This window comes from Acanthisitta chloris, unplaced genomic scaffold, assembly GCF_000695815.1.
Source record: "Acanthisitta chloris isolate BGI_N310 unplaced genomic scaffold, ASM69581v1 scaffold5060, whole genome shotgun sequence".
Classification (NCBI taxonomy): Eukaryota; Metazoa; Chordata; class Aves; order Passeriformes; family Acanthisittidae; genus Acanthisitta; species Acanthisitta chloris.
In genome coordinates, this window is record NW_008652313.1 from 117,802 (window position 1) to 142,801 (window position 25,000).

General features: G+C 37.3%; 1 protein-coding gene across 3 annotated transcripts in view; it reads right to left on the reverse strand.

Moving 5' to 3' along the window:
* The window catches only part of TRPS1 (trichorhinophalangeal syndrome I), a 176,847-nt gene that overhangs the window by 2,429 nt on the left and 149,418 nt on the right, over positions 1 to 25,000 (reverse strand). For all 3 annotated transcript variants that reach the window (XM_009076909.1, XM_009076894.1, XM_009076902.1), the window contains exon 5: positions 4,065 to 4,187. In XM_009076909.1, the coding sequence (XP_009075157.1) occupies positions 4,065 to 4,187 (123 nt within the window). The remainder of the gene's footprint in view (positions 1 to 4,064; positions 4,188 to 25,000) is intronic.

A 25,000-nucleotide genomic window follows, 5' to 3' on the forward strand; every position in this document is an offset into this window, starting at 1 on the left:
GAAATTTTAACATTGTTTTAAAGTGCAGATTTAATTTTGGCTTACTGTCTATATCCAAAGCAATTTGTTCCTTGAATTTTTATATGTTCATAACTTCAAACTAATATAAAACATTCAGAGCTGGAAGAGCACTCGCTCTATTATTTGTAGAGATCTAGTGTCTGTCTTGACTTGCCATCTTCCTCTCCACTTTCACCTATTTATTTCCCTATGGTTGGCTTATTCTTAATGGTTAGCTACATTTTTAGACAGTGCAGTTATTTGTTAAGATTTTGCTTTCTATTAAAACACTGAATCAGAAGTGGTACACACTTTGATTTAGATTTTTAATACAAGAAATTTAAACTTAGGAGAAAAACATCACCTGAACCAGCCTCCTCACATGGATCAGAGTTGAGACAAAATCATGTTAGATAAAATTAGACTATTTTCTATGTAAATTATGTGCAGATAGAATTTATAGTTTGCAGAATCAGTAGCTGATTAATATGCTTAGGCACATACTCTTCATTACTAGCTCCGTGTAATTTCCTTGCCTTTTTATGACAATGGTAACACAGTCATACTGACATGCTGTGTGAGATCTTACAATATTGTTGTTGCTCTTATTAAACTTTTATTATACAATACACACCATTTTCATACAGCTTCCAGATAACCTTTCAATATTTTGGAAATACTTCTAGTCTTACTCTTCATGCTACTGATATGAAGTCTGATTGTGGAAGTAGTTAAAGTGAAGTTCATACCTGTGATTAGGGACCCTCACACACTTATTTGCAGTTATGAGGAGCTAAAGGCTGTAGGTCCAACTTTAAAATACTTCAGCATGCATATGACTGTATTCATCTGATTAGACTAGTCTTTATATGGTTAAAACGGACTATTAAGTGGTGTAAATTTGCTTATTTTCCTTATTCATAGTAGTAAGGTAGAGCTAGTAATATTCTGTATTTGGTTGCAGCCAGGGCAGATAGGAAAGCTTAAGCTCTCTTCTTGATTTTCAATGTGACATTAAATTTAGAAAATGGTGGAAACATTACCAGAACTTTACTTCTAAAATGGTCTGTGTGAGATCACTAGTTATATGTCATATGTAACGTATTTAGGATGATCACAAAATTTTTTTTGCCATCTCTGTATCAACTGGCAATCTCCCTACTCCAAATATATGAGTAACTTAAAAAAAACCCAACAAAACAACAAAAAAACCCACCAAAATTCAGCAAACAATTCATTATATTATATTACATATTAAACTCCCTAGATACTGTGGGAAATTGGACTGATCCCTTCACTAGACTAATCCTAGATATGCCATAATTTTTCACTGAAGCATTCTGAGGATATGACCAAGGAATCACTGTGGAACAAAATCTAGTGTTGATGACCAAATTAGAGCTTTTAAAAAATGAGGAACAGCATCACAATAATAATGGTCAAATTCATGATTCTTGGTAGACAGCAAATGTAAATATTGTGTGTATGTTTGCAATGAGCTGCATTTTTCTCATAAAAATATTTTAATAATTGCCACTTGTATTATTATTATACATTTCTTAACATTGTTGTTTGCATTAAAGAAGAGAAATGTGAAAAATAAGGCAATTTTAATGTAAATGACCCCTAGATAGACTGAACATTTTTGAAAACAAATTGAGAAATTTTTCAAGGGTATTATAGAAATAGAAATGTGACTTATAGCAGAAATCACTACCATGTAAACATTTGTCAGTCACTACCACCTAGCAGTATCTGAGAGACCACAGATTATTTTTTCTTATTAAATGCAAGTAGAAAAGGGACCTTAGGCCTGAGTTAATTGAGAATGGTTGTACTAGATAGTAATACTCCAATCAAAAGGGATCTAAGAAATGTGCAAACTATCTTGTGGGTGAATTTTACCCAGCAGTGTAGCTTAATTTAGTTGAACAGGGTGTCTTTTAGAAAGGAATTTCATTTCCTTGAATTTTTATAATTTTGGACATTTACCTAATAGCTGCATTATCCAATATCCTTTAATTCAAAAACATATCTGACAAACACTTGGTGCAATTCTTCATGTACAGACAGCCAGATGGACAAAAGAAACTTTTGTGTTTCTGGTGTCAGACTCAAGAACATCCCTCTATATGGGACTGTCTCAATAGGTGCCCAAAGGAGAAATTTGTTTGATTATTTCACCTCAACTTAAAATGGAGTTGTTGTCATACCACAGCAGAGTAAAGCTTAATTAAATGATTTGTGTTTGTTTGGTCAAAGTACAACTGAAAATATTAATGTCAAATGTCCACTGAATGACAGCTTATTGCCATGCTTAAACAGTGGAGCTAAGGGTAGTGTCAGCCTCTTGCCTTTGACATGCATAAAATAAATTTTAACATTGTATTTCTAATTATTATTGTTGGAAGCACACCAGTTCATTCCTACTGGTTTGTAAGAATGATCCAAGTTATGTGTTTGAATACAAAACTGATCCTTGTAGCTTATATCTATTCAGTAAATTATGCTAATGGTAAGGTCCAACACTATTAGTTTAGAAAAGTGTATTTAAAAAAAGGGAAAATGGAGGCTGCAAATGGAAGTTCAACAAGTAACTGGCCTCAAATGCCAAATAGAAAAAATAATTAGTAAGTTCTTCTTAAAATCTTTGTGGATGCTCACCACTGATCAATTCCCTTAAATTAGATATTATAGCTATAACTTTGAGAGGCCTCCAGGTAGATGATACTTGCAACAAGACCCGGACAAGATGCTGGCCAGAGACTGTGTATTATTCCATCTTTTCCTGCTCAGATGCTATTTGACTGACTGGGCTGGGCTGTTCTGGAGCTTTGAAACAGTTACTGACCTGAGAGTGACAGCACATGGCAAACAGAGCTAACCTTTCAGTCTGGTGATGGTCTTGCTGCTTTAAAAAGTGGAATACTTTTCTGTTTTATTAAGTGAGTTGGCCCAGCAGGATCTTGAGTAAACAGGATAGTTACATGGGCTATACACAAGACCATTTAAAAGCTTATTCCTCAAATCTGATTTCTGAAATAAGTTTTAAAAAATGCACGTTCTCAGCCACCACACAGATTTCTGATTTAGGCTTTAAGCCTGAAATGCTATGTTGCCTTGGCAAACTCCCAAAGGCTGCCTCGGTTTCTATTTCTGAAAAATAGTAACATTTTTAATTTCATGGGAATGTTCTAAAACTTAATTAATTAGAGTCAAATCTTGGTCACCTGACTCTCCCATGTGCTTCTATTAAAGACAAGGGGGATAATATTTAACAAGTGGGTCTTAACCTAAAAGATTCCACGTATTTTGGCACTGATCCAAGGGAACACTTAAGCGTGGCTTTCCTGGACCTAGACCAGAGCATTCAACATCTTTCAGGATCAAGTCAAGTGTCAATAGGATGAAAAGCAGTATTGACAGTCCATGATTATACAGGGAATAAGTGTACGTATTCTCTGCCTGATCCTGAGGGATGGTGAATCTTCACCTCACCAAGTGATGAGTGCCATCAAGTGAATAGCTTCCTTGTTGAGTTATTTCAGTATCCTCCAGCAGACCATAAGAACTGCAGAAAAAAGAATACAAAAACCCACCACCCCATATCTCCAGGAAATTTACTGTCAAGAATAAAGGAGGCAAGGGATATGAAAGCAAACAAAAACCAGCAAGATATATTTTTGATACAGATGTGATGTCTAACTTTAAGAATTGTGGGTCTTATTACGAACATGAGAATTCTTGAATTTAGCAAGCTTTCATCACAACATATTGTATGCCTTTAAATGGAATTCCCAGAAAAGAAATTATTTTCCCCTTATTTTGTATCAAAATAATTAAATGCATCACTGGTGATCTCAAACACGTCTGCCCACAGCATCCCAGCCTGTTTCATAATGAATCACATCTGATCCCAAAGTGACCATTCTGCGAAACCCTGTTAGGAAATTAACTGCAGGCCAGGGAGTGGTACTAATCACACAACCAGACAAGACCACAGCTGCCCAGCATAGCTGTATAACCCTTTTTTTTCACTGAACAAACCGGTAAGTTCTTCTTACCGAGTGAAGCTTCTGGTAGAGGCCACACGCGTTGCATACATATCCACCATTTGCATTCTTTCGCCAGAGAGAGGTCTTTGTGGTCAGGCAATTGGCACAAAAAACACCCGAGCCTCTACGTCTCTGAAATAGGGAAGAAAAAGGGAAAAAAACCAGGTCAGAGGTGAGTCACATGAGCTGCGGAGTTAGGACAAATCAACACAGGAGTTTTGTCTCTAGACTGGCAACAATGACAGTATAAAACCACACTGCCCATAATGAGGTCAGGTTCAATTGTGCTTAATAGGCACCACTGATTTTCATTATAATTAACCCTAGAGTGATGGATGAGGTGTGTGAAACACCAAAGCCTTTTCAGAATAACAGCTTTAACTTTTTGAACTTCAGGTTTTGTGCATTTAATGATAGTTTCTAAACAGCAAATTCTGAAAAAAAAACCCTCTGGAAGCTGACAGAACATTCTGCAAACTCCTTCTGGTTTCACAACCTTATTTCTTTTTAGCTTGCTTTTAAAATGCTTTTAGCTTAGCTTTTAAAGTGTGATTGGTAACAAGAATTCTGAAACATCACCACTTCAATTAACTCCAGTTTGTACCTGCGTCACACTAATTCATTTAATGGAGATTATACTTTATTAATTGAATACATGACATTCAGTTCCAGCCTTTCCCACTTACTTCTGAAAACAGTATAAGGTACCATATACTTCCCATAGCCCACTATAGACAAGGAGTAACCTCTGCCATACAAATGAAAACCCAGTGTTCTCTAATGAGATCTCTTCTGAACTTCATATGAAACCTCAGAAAACACTGTCTTATCGACAGAGAGATTTATTTATTATATTTTAGTCAGGAAAAGAAGGGCACAGTACACCTTCCCTAAAAACAAAGTGATTTTTAACCAGACCGATCTGCACATTAATCAGATTTCATAATGATCCAGGAATATTTAAAAGCAGACACATTTATGAGTATTGCTTGTTAAATTTTTTCTATGGAGTAATGATATCATTAAACTTCTCATTTAAACAAAAGCCAGACTCTTTATGGGCACAAATACTAATAAGCAGGAAATCAGAATTCTTCTGCTGAAAAGAAAATCTGAATTTCAACTCCGTTCCTTTTTTGCAAAGGAAAAAAATCCGTAAGAAACCTTCAGCATCTAAGATAAGAATGAGTGAGTACAGGGGAAAACAGTCTGGAAGAAAAATAATTTTATTATAAATTAAAAATTACTAACACTATAAGTAAAAAATTCAGGGTTTTGCAAAATTTAAGTAATTTATTTAACTTTAGTTCATACTGTAGAAGACTGGTGCTCATGCCAAAAAAATACAATGGTTATAATTGTACTCTGATACATTTCAAATGGAAAGCTTTCTGCAGACATAATTTTGGCTTCAAGACTGGAACACTTTCTTGGCATTGAAAGGGCATTTGATTCATCGGGTGTTTCACAATGTATCACTAAAAAGACCTGGTGAGCAGCCAGTTCCCTATAGGGTAATTTTTCCATCCAGATGCAAGTGCTATCAGAGGCCCTCGTCAGCTAAACTAATTATGATCTTGCATTTGCTGATGCCTGCTCACTCTAACGTTCGACATCCTCCATTAATCATCAATACAAGGAAAATGAATGAAACGTAAAGAAACGAGGGCTGGTAAGCTGCACAGCCATAAAAATCTGAAATGAGTGCAATAATTTAACAAGATTGGGGAAATGTTTTTAGTGATCACAAAGTCAGGCTAACAATTGCCCTTTTAAACCAAGAACACAATTTCATTAGTACAGCAGGTTGTGCTACTTTAAAGTGGTACAATAAAATCAGGATTGTCGTCAAGATAATCTCTCTCTCACCCCCTTACATCATCCCCCACTTTGTCTCGTAAATCAGAAGCACTCATATATGACATTTTTCTCAGTCTGGTTAAGGAGAGAACTAAATGGAAGTTGATGTCCTTCAGTGAACATCTGACTAGTTGTGCATATGAGATACAGCTCACCCGTAGAAGGTGCACACATCTACAAGCAAATTGAAGGTCCCAATTCTTTTTGTGGCTGCATATCCTTGCCCAGCTTCACCTGGCTGCTGAAATACTTTCCGTAAGAGCACAATAAAAGCCTCACTAAACTAATCCCAATTTGGTCTACTTGGAGGGTGAGAAGTTTCCAAGCGGAAATGACTGTATATGCCCAAGATTCAGCTACAACTGCAGAACCATTCCTTTCCATTCCTACTTCTTGTCTGCTGGCCTATGGTTTCTTGGTGTGGTGTATTAACCAAGTGGAGTCTTAATCTGAGTCACTCTTTCCCCGTTTTTATTTCTGTTAGTATTCCTGGAGTTTGGGAAATGCCTCTACAAAGTCAGGAAAACTCAAAAAATATATAGAAAGGTCTAGTTTATATGCTGCATTTCTACACATCTGAATGGGGTTAGATGGTGTAATTACACTGAAATCTTCATAGAGTGCTAGGGAGCTAGCATATCTTTAAAATATTGACAAAAGCAATTCATTCTTTCTTTTTTAAAGAAAGATCTGATTCAAACTGGACATTAGTTGCAACGAAATAGTACAATGACTACATCAGACAACGATCTACAAAATACACAGTAATAGGTATATGTATTAAATACCTATACTTCTGCTTATTTAGTACTTGCAAACTATTTACTTGTTTACAATTTCAAAGTAGGCCACCTAAACATCCTTCCCTAAATTTAATGCAAAGTATGTAAATTTGTCTTTCCTGCTGCTCTAGGCATTGTATCTTATCTTTCTTTACCTTTTCCTATTTCCATATTTCTTAAAGTCTTTACAGGATAATCCACATTGATTCTTCCAGTACCAAAGTGTTTCAACATAGCTTACATACACAAATAAATGAATAATTAAACCACTTCTGGAAAAAAATAAATGCTGTTACTTGTTGAGCATTTTGGTTACGAAATAGCTCTTTATAGTGGGGACACATAGCTTTAGAATGGATTTCCTGGGATGAAACCAGACTGTGGCAGGATTGGACTAGATATTCTTGACTCCCAGATGCCACTAAGCACAGAATGGACCTGCTTGTCAAAAGACACCTCAGAAATTTTTGCAATGTCTGCAAGAAAAATGGAGGTTTTTCTAAGAAAGCCTACAATGCCTGTAATCTCAGCTCTTGGGGATTGGGACTAGATGACCTGTAAGGTCCATTCCAACTCTTAAATTCTATGATTCTACGATCATCTTAAACAAATATAGTTTCTTTAAAAAAATCCCCAAACCCCAAAAGGAACAAAACCCTAGACCTTTACTTCCCATACACAAAGTTTTATAAGCTATTAGCAAGCAGAAATGAACTCATATTTTTTGTTGCTAAATGTCAATTAGTGATTATACTTCTACTGTCAGTGACAATACTTCTGCACGAGTCTGCTTGGCTTTGCATACTCAGTTTGTACTAGTCAATAATATTGGCCAATATTGCTGCTTTTCTTGGTAGTGTCACAAAGAAACAGGCACTTGAGCTCAAACCCAGCAAAGCCTGAGCAACAACTATGGCCCACAACCCACATAGAACCCAGCCATGTGCTCAAATGCTCTAATGAGCACCTAGCCACCATTTTCAAGAAATGTTATGGAACCTCTTGCTCTTTTTCTAATGTGAATTTACTTACCATAGTTAATTTCTAAAAATCAGCCCAGTAAAGGTAAGTCAACATGACTAGTCATGGGATGGTTTGAGACACAGATAAAAAGGTTTCGGTCAGTGATCAATGGCACTAGCACTAGTTGGAGTTATCAGTTAAAATCTCCTGTACATCATTGGAAGAATAAGCCAATAGGGTCTAAATAACTAGAATATGCATCTATTAAGTCAAGCTTTAATAATTTGGAGCCTTATAACCACTACATTACAATCCCAAATTCTGAAGGGGCCAGTGCAGCAAAGAGCCTGTATCTATTTCCATTCCAGTTCCGAGGTCTGAGGTTTAATATCACAGTTGTCTCAAATCACATTAGGCTGAAACTTGGCGCATGTTTTTGTCAGCCCAGATGTAACTTTTTTTTTTGTTGTACTGAAAACTTTATTTAAATCTGTTCAGCTGTTTATAATTTGGAGATTGGCCAAAACTGGGGGGTGGGGGCAGAGGGAATTTCAAGTTTTTCAGATAACTTTCTAACAAATATACAGTCAGAATGGCTTTGCTCTGGGAAAAAAACAAACGTATGCACACATTTTAATATTTTAGTAGTAGCAAAGCAACAAGTGGATTATTATTTTTATGTAGCTAAGTTATGAAAGTTTGTAATTATTCACTGAATATGTCTTGCAGATCTCTCTACTGTTTTCCCTCAGTAAGAACCATGCTGAAAGCATGTAATTGCATAACAACCCTTGATATGCAGAGTATTTATTCACATTTTTTATGGTTTCATATCTTGACCATTTCAAATTGAACAAGTCTGAAACTTTGTGTATACAACGTCAAGCCCAAATGCCTAATTATTTTTTTTAACTCCTTAATGATTTTCACAAGTTACCAATACTTCATTGAAACTAGATGATCATTAGTAATGCTTTCTGCTAAGCAATAAGCAAGAAGAGAATACCATAACAAGAAATTCTCTCAGGTGTCTTTCCAGGATCAGGCCCTTCTTTTTCATCAAAACTGCTTTAGATTTGTAAAATACTAACTCTACATTATTTCAACCTTCGTAGCCATGTAGAAGCATCATTACACCCCATCTTACATAGAACGTATTTTAAAATGCACTGAACTTTCAGTTTTTATTTTAATGGAACTTCATGTAGGAAAATATATACTGTAAAAAGCACAGCCAAAAACACTGCTCTTTTTAGCTAGCTAGACTAAGCAATGGTGCCTGACACTCTGCTAATGCCAAATACATCCTGTTTTCAAAATTTCTGCCAGAAGATGCTTTTAGAAACTCAAATAGGCTCCACAAGCAGTAGCCAAGTATTTTTCTTACATCATCCTCTTGGTTTTGGACACAACAAAACTTGTCTTATTGCTGATTACTTTCACTTCCCATCACAAAATTATGATATGATGAAGCCTGAGTGGATTTTTTTACATTCTCTGGCCTCCCTACTGTGCCAGAAACACATCACACTGTAATCATGGCTTCAGAACATGAGGTGCAGAGAAATCATAAGTTTTGCTCAAGAGTAAGCATATGCCTGACCTATTTCCAACGATGAAGTTGAGGAATACAACTGTATATGTCTCACTGTAAAAAAGGCAAAATGATGGCTGTGGGTGCTCTCTGGCAGCACGGGAGGTCCAAAAGGGGAGCTCTGGGAAACTCATATGCTCGGTTCAGTATGAGCCAGGTGACTCATTACGGTGAGGAACAACTGTAAGCATCTGGTCTCATATCTCTAACCATCGGGCTGCTACCATACAGTTCAGAAAAACAGTATAATGCACTTATGGTTGCATTTGTCTTTGCTGGGTTTGCACTGCTGTGAGTATGTAAGAGTTTCTTGTTTCACACCTGCTTGATCATTCCTGTTTTGTCCTCCTTACATATGGAGATATTTAGTTATCTTGAGCTTTGGAGAGGTTCAGACTAATTGAAGTTTAAAACCTGGGCAGCAAGACAGCATTTGGATGTTGGAGTAAGTGCTACTTTCTTCTGTTTAAGATGGGAAAGGCATCTTTCAGCTCTCATTTCTTTTGGCTGCAGAGGCACTCAGACCTCTCTGAATGTGTTTAATCAAAACTGCTTTATTCTCTTAACTATGAAAACAGACACAACTATGTCTCTGTAAAGCTTCACATTTAAAAAATTTAGTTGCTTTTGCTGTAACTGTATCTAAATTAAAAGGAAAATAATTGAGTTTTCTTCCCTTTGTAACCTGGACAGATTTCAGGAATAGACCAGGCACAGCAAATTCTCATCACAAAAGCGTAAGTTGTCAAAAAAAGCAAAACCGAAAAAGCAGAGTGTTAAAGTGGAAGTTGTTTTTGACCTTAACTATGGGTTAAAAGATGCGTCTTTAAGTCGATTCAATGTGCCAAATCCAAACTGTTCATCTAAGACATTTTCAAGAACAATTGTATTAAAGATCTGTATTTGAAAGACGCAGAAGAAAGGCAAGGTAGAAAGAAAGTAAAAATGCCAAGAGGAAAGTCAAAATTACACATCTAATTCGTATAAAAAGTTTAGTGGAATTTCAATGCTCTATTATAACACCATCTTTTTATATATATGCTGTATTAAAAACTTTTAATGAGAGGAATCGGGGGGGGGTTTTAGAAAGAAAAAAACCCAGACAGTAAATTAAACATTACTGCTAGCGCAGCCTTTCAGAATCCTAGCCCTGATCCCTTAGGGAGAGTAAATATTTTAATGTACATGTAAATTGCAATATTTTTTTTTCAGCAGCAAAAATGCAGATCAGTAGATTTTGTCCCAGTGTTTGATGCATTTCCCTGCATTTTGTAAAACTACCTTAGAGACAGCAGCATTCACTACTCAAAAAACCTCCAACTCCACCCCAAAATCCAGGCAGCAAACTACAACCTTTTTGTTTCTTCCTAATCAAGAAAGATTTAGTAAGATACTAGCTTAGGATGTCATGATTTCTACCAAAGTAAAACTACAGCTGATCAAAAAAATTATTAAATTAAGAAAAACATAGTCATGAAAAGAAGCCATTAAATCACTTGTTGTTGGAACTCTTCACCACTGTCACCTTATCACCTTTACGTCTTCCCTCAAACTACAGCTGACCCAGTCTTTGCCACTGTGCTGGAAGGGACCTGGCTTTGGACACCACCTTGAGCCAGAGCCTGAGCTCCACAGGCAGGAATTTACCATTGCTTTCATCATCCGTTAATAGCCATATGCAACTATGGGATCACACTTTATAATGACTTATTAATTTTCATTCACTTGAGCATTTATCAGTGAAAATTATGTAGTTCACAGCCTTGTTAACCCAAACAGGTATGGAAGATAATTTCACAGTTTCCTCCTTAACATTTGCAGTGGGACACATATGAAACAATAAAACTTTTTCTGCTGGTTAGGCTTTCTTGTCACAGCCAGTGACGGTTAATTTTTAAACACTGTGTGTTAAAAATATATGTGATCTTCTTATGGGCCAAATACATGCACAGAGACTAAACAGATACACATATATTTATTTATGTGTATTATTATTTATGTTTTTATACTACATATTTATGATGTGAGGCATTTGTAATGAACACCGAGAAATATTTTCTGGTGAAACTATATGTTAGTCTGGTTTACAAAGAGCTAAATATTTATTTAATCATTCTAGATTATGATTTTTTTAGAAATCAGTTTACTAGATATAACATAATTTTATGGTCTTAGCCTTCAATTTACACAAGCTGAACACCATTAAATCTCTTCCAGTGCCTTAAACAGCAGCCGACACACTATGGTATGAGCTTGCTTCTGGTGTATTTTGCCACTGACTACCAGCAGTGTGACAGAGACTTCTATGAAGGCAACCAAAAAATTTACTTTTAAGGTTTTATTAACACCAACAGCAAGAAAGAGAAAATCGACCTGGAAACGTGCATTTCCCGCGCAAGAGAGATGTCACTTTGCAGCAACTGAAACCTATTCAAGAGGAATAGAAATTCTGCCTCCCATAACTCACCGAGTCAATTACACAGGAAAGTACTGTAATGGGCTGTCCCCCGTCAAACAGCTCACGTACACCACTTCCTTCTCAATTACCAACTTGTCTGCACAGCCATCTGTAAAAACGAACGCATACCTCGTGCTGCCAGTTTCTGCTCTTGCACTTCCATTAGTGGAACTGGCTGCAGCTGCTCAAGAAGAAAGCCCTGATTGTCTTTGTTTTCCCTCCATGTAGCACCATTTTTCTCCCTTCCTCCTCTACCTCGGCTCAAGGTAACATATTATACTTGTTGAGGTGTGCTCACAAGTCTTTAAAGTCTGCTTAAATTTGTGTCCTGTTATCTTTTCACAGTTTATCACCTAACACAGTAAAAAGCTGCCAGTAGCATCTCTCAGCATCTTCACCAGAATTATGGTGTTAGTATCAGAACAGGTTTTATCAGTCCTTTTTAGGTACTGCTGTAAAAGTTACTATGTTGCTGGGTAAAGGTCTTCCCACTTTTCTAAATCTGCTTGACCACTCAGGCAATTTTAAAACAGTATTTATATGAAGCAATCAAAATCAGATTAAAAAAAGAAGTCCAATTTAGGAATAATAATATTATCTACAAAAAATGGTTAGGTAGACATATCAATGTGCATAAGCAGGACAGAGGGAGCCTGGTTTCTGAGCTGCAATCCTGGAACCCAAACCTTTCTCTACTCACATTTTGCTGAAACAGACCCACGCAGCAGCTCGATGCTGAACGGCTGCTTGAAACCTCAGTGCTCACACACACAGATCGCTGCGTGCTTCCAAACAAACTCAGCCGTTGTTAGAGAACAAATCTTACTCATTATGAAGCTCTTGCTTTTTAGTTTCAAATTAGAAACACAAATGGTATAAAATGTACAAAATTAGACTACTCTTCTTCTGATCAGTAACTGGCTAAAAGTAGTATCCTCAGAACTGAGCAAGCTGAAAGACACATGGAGAAAACTGGATATGCCTCTGTCTCTTTTATTTCTTGGCACAACGCAAAACAACCCAACCCCTGCTGTCTCAAACAGAGAATCTAAATCAATAGTTAGACTTTGAGCTAGACTTTGCTATAAACTGACTGACTTTCTGAGATAAAGAGTCATTTATGAAGGTGCCTAAACGCTGAATTAGGTGCTTAAGTTTAGGCATCAATACTGGACGATTTATGTTCAAGAAGGCACTCCATGTATCCCTTCTTTCATGAAGTAATCTTACTCATTAAATGAACAGACAAAACCGGAGCAAAGCTAGGTCCATATTTCCTTAAACACCCCTACTTTGACATGGCAGAAGCAGCAGACTGCTTTTGCAGATCTCAGCTATGAGCCAGTATGTAACTCTACATGTGATAGTAATTGAGGGTCCCAATCCCACAAGTGCTCTGCTGCAAGCGTGAGCACAAAGCTGCTGGAGTTCTCAGCTTCTGGCATCTGTTCCCACTTCCACAGGATTCAGATGGGCAAAATTAAGTTTTGAGGAAAAAAAAAATCACAGACATTTAAAAAACATTCCCTGACCTTATTAAAGCCCATGTGATCTCTATTTATACAGAAAATGGCTCAGAAAGCCAGCAGCTGAGAGGAGGAACTCTCATTTGTAGATTTTGGCTGAGGGCTGCCAAAATCAGCAGGGGAAAGGCTCCTCAGGGGTAAAAATTTTGAAAGCCATTAAGAGCCTTAGAAGCCTCAGTTCCACTGACTTTTGATCACCTACATCCTTCCAAATTTGCACCCCAAATCTGGAAACTGCACTGGAAGAATAACTTTTTATGCAAAGTTACAGAATTAGCATCTAAAGTTTTCATAGAAGGCTTCAGGACTCAGAGAGGAAATGTCAATTAGGTGTCTACTTCTTGGTGAAAACCAGTGAGGTAACATTTACCTGTTACTTGTACTTTAAAAAAATTCCCCTTAGAATGATTAATGTAACAAAAAAATGTAACAAGAAAATGTTTCACATGGGCACCTATAGCTTAAATACGTGTTCAGGAACTGAAGTAACTATAATTTGAGTCTCATGCAGTCCCCGTGAGAAAGCTGTTCCTAGGATGGGATCCAAAGCAGACTATGCCCACCTATTATTTTCAGTATGCTTCAGACTGCAGTCTTACTGCAGATCTTGTTATGTGCTGTTGCTAGAATGGCTTCCATTCAGAAAAAATCAACATTTGCCAACTCATACCACACAATTACCATAGTTATTTCCTATTGTGAGCTTAGGGAGAAACTGTGGTATCCCAGACACCACGGTGTGGTAAATATTGAAAAGTAGTGGCCTTTTTATAATGGACATTTTCATCTAATCCAATCCATTCCAAACACTTTCAGATAACAAGACAATAAGGCAGAGTCTGTGTTTCATTGGATGGTTCTAACATAATCATCTTATTCTGTCCTATGATCCCACTTTGAACAAAAACATTTGAGGGCTTTTTTGATAGCTTTAGGAAGTAAGAATGGAATGGACCCATCTAGGGAGGTAGCTCCTGAAAGAGAAAAGATGAGAAAAAAGCCCCAACACTTTATCTATATTTTTATTATTATTTTAAAGCTAACCCATCTCAAAGTGCCCCGGGCAAAGTCCTGCCACTAGGTTGAGGGAGGTGATCACTCTGCTCAGCCCTGGTGAGGCCACACCTGGAGACCAGTGCTGGGCTCTCCCAAGTGCAAGAAATACCTGGATGGATCGCAAAAAGCCGAGTGAAGCACCACTAAGATGATGAAGGGACTCAGGTATCTGTCATACGAGGAGAGGCTGAGAGAGCTGGTACCGTGCAACCTAAAGGAGAAGGCTCAGGGGGATCTTATCAATATGTACCTGATGGGGGGAAGGAAAGAAGATGGAGCCACGCTCTTCTCAGTGGTGCCCAGTGAGAGGACAAGAGGCAAAGGCACAAACTGAAATACAGGAAATTTCATGTGAACATAATGGAAAAACTTTGTTACTATGAGGGCTGTTGAACACGGAAGCAGGTAGCCCTGAAAGGCTGTGATGTCTCTGTCCTTGGAGATACTCCAAACCTGACAGGACACAGAGCTGACCACTGTGCTCTGGTCGACCTTGCTCTGGACAGCAGGGTGGGACTAGATGATGTCCACAGCTTCCTTCCAGCCTCAATGATTCTGTGAAGCTTCCTTCAGTGAGAGGCGGTAAATTGCTTGTCAATTTTCTGTTCTATTAATTTCTATCCATTTTAGCCTTAATTGCTATTCATTTGCATTGAAACAGAAAATATTTTAAATTTCATGGCTATAAAAGTATTAATTAGGACAGACCAGACTGAATTTTACAGATTGCAGTCTGTAAAACTGTACAGCTATTAAAAATAGAGAAACCTACTTTTAAATTCCACTGTAAATAAATTCAGAATGCTTACAAGGAACTGAGTGAAGTATCTAATGAAGGTTTGACAAAATTTATTCACTGCTTGCTCTTTCCTATCAAGGTCCTAATGCCTACTTGTAAATGAGAGTCAATATACGGTGTTGTATGGCTTTCCTTAAAAATACCATTAAGATGAGAGGAAGAGAACAACTGTTCTACATTTTGGAGACATTTCTCCTTAAATAGTGTTTATGTACTGCAAGCATCCCTTCCATAAACAAACCAGGTCTTTGGAACAAGTGAACACAATCTCTGAAGAATCTTTACCAGCTTCTATTTCTGGTACATGATGCATTGAGAATTTTAGGCCAACATGGGCATATGGTATCCTAGTTTGATAGGAAACATTTCATGGAATTCAAGACTGAGCCACAGCATAAAGACTGGAGACTACAAAATCTGCGATATAACTCAAGGTTAAAAAAAACCCAGGGGCAAGTAAAAAAGAAACACAAATGTTTCCTGATACAATACTAGAGGCAGTAGGAGCATGTAAAAACACAAGAAAAAGGAAAGTCATGGTAACTGGTATACACAAAGGAATACTCTGAATCCCTTATTAATCAAGCTTAACCTCATTAGCCAAACTGCCTTAACCTCTTCTTTTTTCTTTAGGAGAATCACCCAGTAGGGAAATAATTTAAAAACAAAACAAAACAAACACCCAAGCAAATAACAAATAGTATTTATCTTGAGAACATACAAGCAGGATTTGGGGCTTTTCTGCCTCTGCAGCCCTAGAAGCTGGTATGCCCTCTGTTCTTTCTATACTCATTCACATCTGCCCAGAGAGAATACTGTTACTGCACAGCAGTGCTTCCAGTGGCCCGAGTCTAATCTTTCTCTTACCTTTAGGAAAGTGGTTCTTAAATTGCTTAAGACACCAGCTTCAAAATCTGCATTGTCAGAATCAGACTGCATTTCACCGAAGGAATTGTTTCTAATGCAAGTGGCAGGGAGAGCTTACTGCTGAGGGCAGTCATTCTCTGAAATGGCACGAGCCTGACAAGAGCAGTATGAGAGAAGCACATAACTTAGCGGGGTTTTCCATCAAGAGTTCTGCACGCCAAGGACGAAATGTACCCACCCTGTCACATACTCAGGCTTCAGTACAGAGTGCTGTGAAGGGCTGAAAAACAGCTTTCAAGAAATCAGGCACCAGGCTGAAGGAGAGGCATGGTGAAAACTGTCCTGCCAGCCCACAGTTACCTTAATTTTCACATGCTTTGGAGGCTTCTTAAATGAAGCTGACTGCGCAGAGACGCCTTGTAAAATAAGGCCTTTGCTTCCTGTCTGAAGTGGCAGCAGTGAAATAGCTCTGCAGGCTCACTCACAGGCGGCTGTGGCTGCATCCATGTGTAACTGCGAGGCAAAGACCACCAGGCTGCATTGTGTTCATGTGCTCATGCAGAGCTTGGACACAGACTCCAAGAAGAACTGATTGGTCCCTTTCTACTAATCAATTTATCGGACTTTACTATTTAGGCAAAACATGTGGGGGAACAGTTTTCCTTTTACCTTCCACCTGCTAGTATCACAATTCATTTGGTTCTGAATCCAGCCTGCAGAAGGTCCACGTACACAAATTTGAAATAAAAAACCCCCTTTAAATTTAGACATGCTGTAAGAAATCATAGCTGCTACTTGGGAACAGTCTATATTCAAAGCCATTTCTGTCTTACTGACAGAACAAAAACCCTTGACATTCTTATGAATTCACTTTTCAATTTAAGACAGGCTTTCCTTAACAGTGAATGTCAAATTGTTTTCACTCCCTTTCTTTATCTTTATCACCTACTGGAATCTTTAGAAGTGAGAAGGAAAAATACGTACACCAGAAAGGATCACATTTATAACGACGTGCCTTTTTTCGATGAGAAAAAAAACACCTTCCATTTCATCAGCTTCTTTGCCAAAAGCCTTCTTTCAGGAACTGGAAAGAGAAGGGCCTTTATTTCCTACATATATTTTATAGGAAACATTTTTTGGTTCTGTGTCATGGACTAGGATTTCACACCTTAGTGGCTAGTCGTATAGAAATGGACATGGCTGTGGAAACTTCATGGCTGTGAAACCCTGATAGTAAAATCAGCAGGAAAAAACACTGAATGATTCATGCAGTAACAACCTCTGGACCCTTAGAGGAGATTTTGAGATGGCTGCCAATGCTACCTGACTATGACCAGCAGCCTGGACCCTCTAAAGCAGGCTGTAAATCTGAGCACGATACAGAGGGAGTATTGCTCCTTTGAATAATGCCCACATATGTAAGTGGATGTGACATGAATGGATTTTTATATGGAAAGATCTTTCCAAAATCAAGTTGCAATTACCAACGAGTTATACCTCCCAGAAATAATTCCTAGCATATAAATACCAGGCCCCGTTTCCTTTATTAATAGCAAGCAGTCTGAGTTAGTGAGGGAACAGTTTCCAGAAGTTACTGTAAGCAGTGCAAAGCTAAGCATCTTAGCTACGACAGTCAACAAATCAGTGTTTTGCAACTAACTCTTCCATTGCCAAATCAAAGACAAATCCTTTCCTATTTCATACCCAGATAACTCCACCTATTGCATAAAGCACAAGGAGAGCAGAAGATAGTAGAATATCTACAGAGTTAGCACTGATTTCATGCCAGTCTGTTTCAGACATAGAAAAAGAAAAGAAAAAGATTAAAAACTGTCTGCACTGAGCTTGGTTTTTGCTATGGTAAGGGTAATTCTTGGCTGATTTTACTATGGACTTGACATCTACCTTGGAGCCCTGGCATATGTGTGGCAATACCAGGACAGCTGTGGTAGACTTATCTTCAAGATGACCTGCATAATTTTGCATTTCAGGAACGACAAACCTATCACAATAGCACAGACTGCCTGCACAGCCAGAGATGTGATCTCTACTACATTTCAGTGATTAATGGCCTCATAATGGAATACAAGTTTCCTACAGAATGTTTCAATCGTCCTACAAATTTGGCCTTGTCTGCTATTTACTGGCAGATTGCAGGAGCAGCAGAGATCAGCACTGCTCAAAGCACTGGGTGCAGTACCAGGTACAGAGGTGAAGGGGCAGGAAGCAGCTGGGCAGGACTGTTGCCATCAGCTGCTAGCACCAGAGGGTCCTGCAAAGGCTCCTAATGGGTGCTGCTCCCACGGCAGGGACAAAGGAAACACTGGGAAACCTTACTATAGGCAATATCAGTCAACAACTGGAATGAGCTATTTTAAAGATGTCTATGCCTTAAAAATGCTTAATCTCAGTCCTCATTTTGAAGCATTCCTGTGGGAAGCATTTGCACACGCACACATGCCACCAATAAGCCAAGCAACTCACGCCTTTATGGTTCATTTTTAAATCCAGTGCAGCCTGTGGATCATGAGTCATACAGTCCTTTCTTACACAGAAGGCCAAACAGCTACAAAGAGCAGAGCAAGAATGAAATTCCTACGGTTTTAACAACAGTTACTCACAGAAGGCAAGATGGGGATCCCCTTGTTTACGCACAGTGTCACGTAAGATTATAGGGCTATTTAAGCAGTAAAGTAGTACCAAAAAAAAGAGAGAAAGAATCTTAGCCTGTGACTTGAGAAGACATCACTATGTTCATTAGCGAAGCAACAGAAAAAACTAGCAATCACCTAGTGAAAGAATCTTAGCCACTATTTCTTCTGAGTTTATCCATCAAACACTGCTGTCCTGTATAGAGAAAATAACTGCCAGGAAATCTATTGCACATACTTCGATATTCTGGTATTTTTAAAACACACAACCCTTTTCATGCATGAGTATCCCTTAATGTGTCTGCAGGAGATTCTCTGCTTTGCACGGACTAGCAAGAAGGGATGTTGGATGATGTTTGCATTAAATTCTTAAGTTCTAACAGATTTCAGTAATAATTCTGATCAACTAGTGAATTCCAGACTTTATTGCCCATCTTTATTTCTCCATTTTTTTGCATCAACCAACAAGTTAATGAGAAAATAGGAAGAAAATGTGTGTGCAATGGATAGCACAGCATTCCAATGAGACACAGAAGTGGATGAATAATATAATAGTTGGGAATATCAAGCAAAGATGCTAACATTTTGCTTTCACAGTAAACTGCTAACAGTTTACTTTTCACCCTATTTAAATATAAAAATTTAAAGCAAGAAGTTTCTGTATTTCAGTCTCAGCCAATTTTGGGCCACACTGAATGTTAAATAAACTATTATTTAATCAAATACAGGCATATTAGTCTCACTCCTGCTGACAACTTCAATTAGAATATTTTTGCTTCAAACAAAAAAAAAAAAAAAAAGAAAAAAGAAAAAGCTCATGATCTTTAAACTACTATGGCTTCTGCACAACATCTGGTTACAATTTTTTATATATTCAACCATCAAACTTCTATCTCCACAAAACAGTTTACTCAAGATTTGTTTTAATTATCTTGCATTTCAAGCTTCATATGGCTTTGAAAAGGGGGTGAAAGGATTGCTCAGGATGCAGACAGATGCAAACTGAAAAGGACTATACATTGAAAGATGATTTTGAAACAATTTTTAAAGATGAAAAAATCCTTTCTATCACTGCCAGGAAACAAGTGCTACTTTAACTGTTTCATTACACAATACCTCTTGGCTTGTTCATTAGCAATTTTAATGGGGTTTTGGTTGGATTCTAGGATTAAGGCAACCTTTATTAGCACTTTCATTGGACCCATACAAGTTGCAAATACATCTTTTCTCTTTTTCTAGCCAATGCCACAGTGGGAACACTATATTTCTAAAAGTGCTAGTTTAAAACAGAATACATAGCAAAGAAAGCATCTGAATGTGATAAAGTAGAAATAAAAATGAATTTTATAGCAGCACAGAAAAGCCTTGCTCATACAAAAAAAATAATGTTGTACTGTATTTTAAGCATGGGAGAGATGTAATTTATTTTCATGAGCCTATTCACCTGTGTAAAGTTAAGCACATCCATAAGTTTTTCCAAGATTGGACCTAAGACAAAAATTAAGAAAATGCCTGGGGTTTGGGTTTTATTAAATGTTAGAGTTTTAGGCAGCCAAAGGGACATAACTGTATTTTTCTTAAATGAGTCTTGGGGTGCTACACCAAATCAATGAGTTCTCACTACAGATAGAAACTGTCTTGTCGTGGTGGAATCATTGTAAACTTCGGAAGATATGAAACTTCTTATTTAAGAATTTACTTGCATTACATATATGGATTAATGGGAAAGTATTATGGAAAGTTGCTATTTATTTTATGAGGTAACTGCTTTGAAATCCAGTAAATTAAATTCCTTTTTCCTGTTTTTCAGTCACTCAGCACCCACCATTCCAAGGCTGGATATTCAAGGAAACTTTGCTTTTTTTTTCTGGAGGTTTCTTCTGATGCAAAGCACAGATTAGCTTAGACATCTTTTATTTTTTTCTCTTCTTTAAAGATGCTCCAAAGAAGCCAGCAGAAGACATAGCTGCAAAACCACAACTTATAACAATGATCAACTTATAAACAGTTGAGTTTTACTGACTCCAATTCCCAGACAGAAAATCTCTTGAGTTTGGTACTGGAGCCTTTTTAAAAATTAATTTTTAAAGAGGAAACTTAAAGATGGGTGGACGAGACTATTTTATTTTGGTCTGGTATGAAATCCATGATACAGTTGTCTCTGAATTGGTGACCACCAGCCACTGATGCATATATACATATATACAATATATATGCATATATACAACACGCACACATGAAAAAGAAAACACCAACCTGTTTCAACCCATGGCCAACCATACCAAAATTAGTCTAACCCCTGGAGCCTACTTCATTAGGCAGAAGGACCTCTGAGCTGGCTGTCTCACTGAACTTCACACACAGCCTCCACTGAGACTGCAAGAACTGCTGAAATGCTTTCCCTCTGTTACAGCAGTATTTTGCATTTTGTTTGCAACCAGAAACAGGAAAATATGGAAGAATGCAAAACTCTTAAGAACATACACACTGCTGATAAAACAGTCACTGTTTTTCACAAAGTCTTGGTTGGCACAGAGGATAATGACAGAGATGAAGCTTAATTTTATCTGAACCAGCCTTGCATCCTCAGGTTCAAAATCTTGTTCCCCCAAAGACATGACTGTTCCCCTGGGTTACAGTTGCCACCTCAGTATCTCAGCACAGCTGGGTTCATGTGGATTAAAGTAAGGAAACACGAATTGTCACTGTCCTCACTGACACAGCCTGCAAAAAAAGGGCTTAAGTATTCCCTGCTATCTTCCATTTCAGGTATGAAGAGCAGAAACGTGACAGAGAATAAAAGGAAACTGCTGGCGAAACCCCCTGCACACAATCACCACCAACAATCCCAGGGTACGTCTGGAGAGTGGTGGGAATTCAGACACACGATTTTGATTAATGTTAATTCAAGTCGTGTGGCCAAATCCCTGTACACTACTTTGAGAGCATATTCTAAAATGAAAATATAATTAAGGTTCCAACACAAACCAAATAAGGTAAGGAAATGACACTTCATTAGTAACCTATTTGTTACAAGTACCATAGGTAACCTGTTGCAACAGTGTGGTACTACAATAAAATGTTTTAAGTGTTTATACACCACCACTGTCAACTGTTTAGGAAAACATGGTAAAGACATCCAGACACACTAAAAAAAAGGTTAGCTTCTGTAACTATATAAATTACTCCTTTAGATTACATAGATGTGGTACTGGATTGGAAGTTTTGAGTCCTCCGAGTGACACTTGGAGACCAGCACATTTGTTCTCTTTGTAAATTTATACTAATGAGCATCCATGCATAATACAACAGACTGTCAATAGAGGAGATGAGAAGCTGAAGTGAGTAGGAATGCATATGAGAAATTTGTTTAGTCAAGCAGACAGGTAACAGATAAGTGATATAAAGATTGTTTTCAGTTTTCCCCCTTGCACAAATCTGTATTCCAGATCTTTGTAATGCGAATACCAAATCTGAACTCCACAGTGAGAAAGGGTATCATGCATGCTAGGTCCTTTGGCCCTAGCACTGCTTTTGCTGATGACTGAAAGTGACATTTCTGTGGTCATTCCCTTATTCCTACTCTGCAGAAAACTGCCAAGCCTTTTTTTTTTTATGTTTTTTTTTTTGTGTTTGTTTGGGTTTTGTGTGTTTTCTTTGTTTGTTTCTTTTGGTGTTGGTGTTGTTATTATTAGTATTAGTATTCCTGTGGACTGTGAGCTAAGGGTTTTCCTGTTCCTCCATCACCTAAAAGCTGATAGAAAGAGGAGTTCTCTAAACTCTCTGTTGGAGGCAACAGTAGCTTTTTTACCAAGGCTCAGTGGAAGCTATTGAAGAATTTAATGGCTACAGCTTACAATCTGCAATAAACCCCTTTTACTGTCTTTGTAGGTAGAAAGAATAGAGTGGTTTCATGTGTGTACACGTGTACATGAAGAACACAGGGGAAAGAGAGGAGGAGTACTCATAGCAGTGATAGTGTGCTGTGCTTTACAGAACAAGGAGATCTTACAGTAGCAAGTGGTCAGTCTTGATCTGAGATCAATCAGGTTTCCATACCAATGCTAAAAGCAAATGAGATTACAGACACAAAATACTATCCAGCCTTTCATGTAAGATTTAGGATTATTATTATCAATCTCAAGTATTTTGTGCTGGCATTCTGGACATACGTAATGCTATTGCTGGGACTAAATTCAAAGATTTTAATGTACATACTACAAAACAAACCTGAGAAAAAGAACTGGTGCTTAATGGAAAAATACTAGGGCAATAAGTGCTGATCTTTATTACACATCTATTCACTATATCCCTTGTCATACTTCTAGCAAGTTCAGAAGAGAGGACTACTAAGATAAGTTCAACTTGCTGTCTGTAATGTGACTTCATAAGTACACTTGGTAAACTCACATAAAATGCATACATAAAATGATTTAAATTATGAAGTAGATTTTTTTATTTTAAAAAAGTCATTGACTATATCTTATATAGCGAGGTTTTTCTTTAACACTAGGGTCTCTTTAAAAGTGCATTAGTGGTACACTGTCTTTTGACATACTGCAAGAAACAAGAGTGCACAGACAGCTCAGAGGATGTAATTTTTTCCCTTGAACATAAAAAGATGTGTGAAGTTACTATGGCTCTTCAAAAGGCCTAGTAATTGAGCCTGGTTATGGTCTCATTAATGTGCAAGTTTCATTTATCACCTTCTTTCTTTGTGGATTATGCGCATTGATTCATCAAGACTTGTGACACATGGTTTTCATTTGCTCTGTTCAGTGATTCTTTTTAAATCAGTTTGTACTAGATTGTAAGAAACAGCCTGAAAGCAAATCACACTAGCCTCCTGAAAACAGAAATGAGAAAATTTCAGCTTTTTAAAAAGTTTACAATTAAATGCACTTTCACTCTCTTTTCATGCTCTTTGCATGCTTTTCTTTCAAGTATGTTCAATAACATGCTTGCTGCTGTAAGCCATAACATAAAAGGAGCAAACAAAACAATGTACACTGAACAGTGAAGATGTAGGTGTCTAGTAAGTTCATTATTACAAAAAGTAATTGATTTTAATTCATGTAAATGTAAGTGACAAGAATAACACAGGCAAGGTCTTTTCCTGCTTATCTACAATATCCTTGATGAATTGAAAATTGTACAGTTTAATGAGATGTTCTCACGTAAATTTTCCTCTGCATTCCTCCTTTGCTTTGCTTTTCTAAAATATGTATCACTTCAAATATTTCATTTCTGCATGTCACTAGCAAATGCCAAAAATAGAGAAAGAGAGATCTGATAAAGATAAAGCATGACAAAAGTTTCACGGATAATTGCCTTCACATATCCAGTTCAGCTCTCATCTCTCCTAATTAGCCTCATTACCATACCTTAAGACAGACCAGCAGTCACTCAAACTCCCTGTTTTTTCTGTCAAAACTATTGCTGACAGGCAAATGGACAACACATGCACTGAGTGAGTCTATTCTAACCTATTCTTTAACAAGAGTAGCCTCCAGCAGAAAACACGATACAATAGGTCTTCTATAAATGTATAATCAAAGTATACATACAGTGTGTGAATACTCAATAAATTATTTTTCTATTCATTGCTCCATCATCTCTTAAAATGAAGACAATAAAAAGAAGAAAAATCATTCTCATAAACTGTCATTCTCTAGATATGAAAGAGATCAAACCTTTGCAGTACTTCACTATGGCTGATAGAAACTTTTAGAACAGCCACACCACAGTGGCTGAAAAAAAATCACTTGAGTACTGTAAAGTTTGACCACGTCGATGCAGTGCTGCTTTCAGCATACCTTCGCTATCTCAGGAAGCTTTTTGTTTTTACAAACCGTGTTCAAATGAAAAAACTTCATCCCATTGCTCATATTCATTTAAAATTAACTCATAAAAGTAGTAGTTCACAGGGGCACTAGAAATACTGTAACATTAAACTCCGCTAGCTATCAAAACATTAACTGTATAATGGGAAGGCATTGAAACCCCTCACAATGTCCATTTCTTTTTCACTGTTGTTTTAGTCACACATTACATTATGTATAGAATTCAGATACATGTTGCTTTGTTTTACTTCTCTCTATTTCTCTATAAACATCATTCTGTCTAACATCTAACAATTTCTATATGTTTTTCTACTACAACCTCCTGGTGTAAGGTGCCATTTTTTAGTGACTTGTCATATTTTCATGTTAATGGTACCATTTATAAAACAAAAATGCTGTACCATAATTTTAATAACAGAAATTTAATACTCACAATGTCATTTAAGAACTGGACATTACACAGTTATTGGTCTCTTTCTGCTCCTCCTCCTCAGACACAGTCTTTGTTGTGATTTTACTTTCTTTTGTACAGTATAAATTGTGATG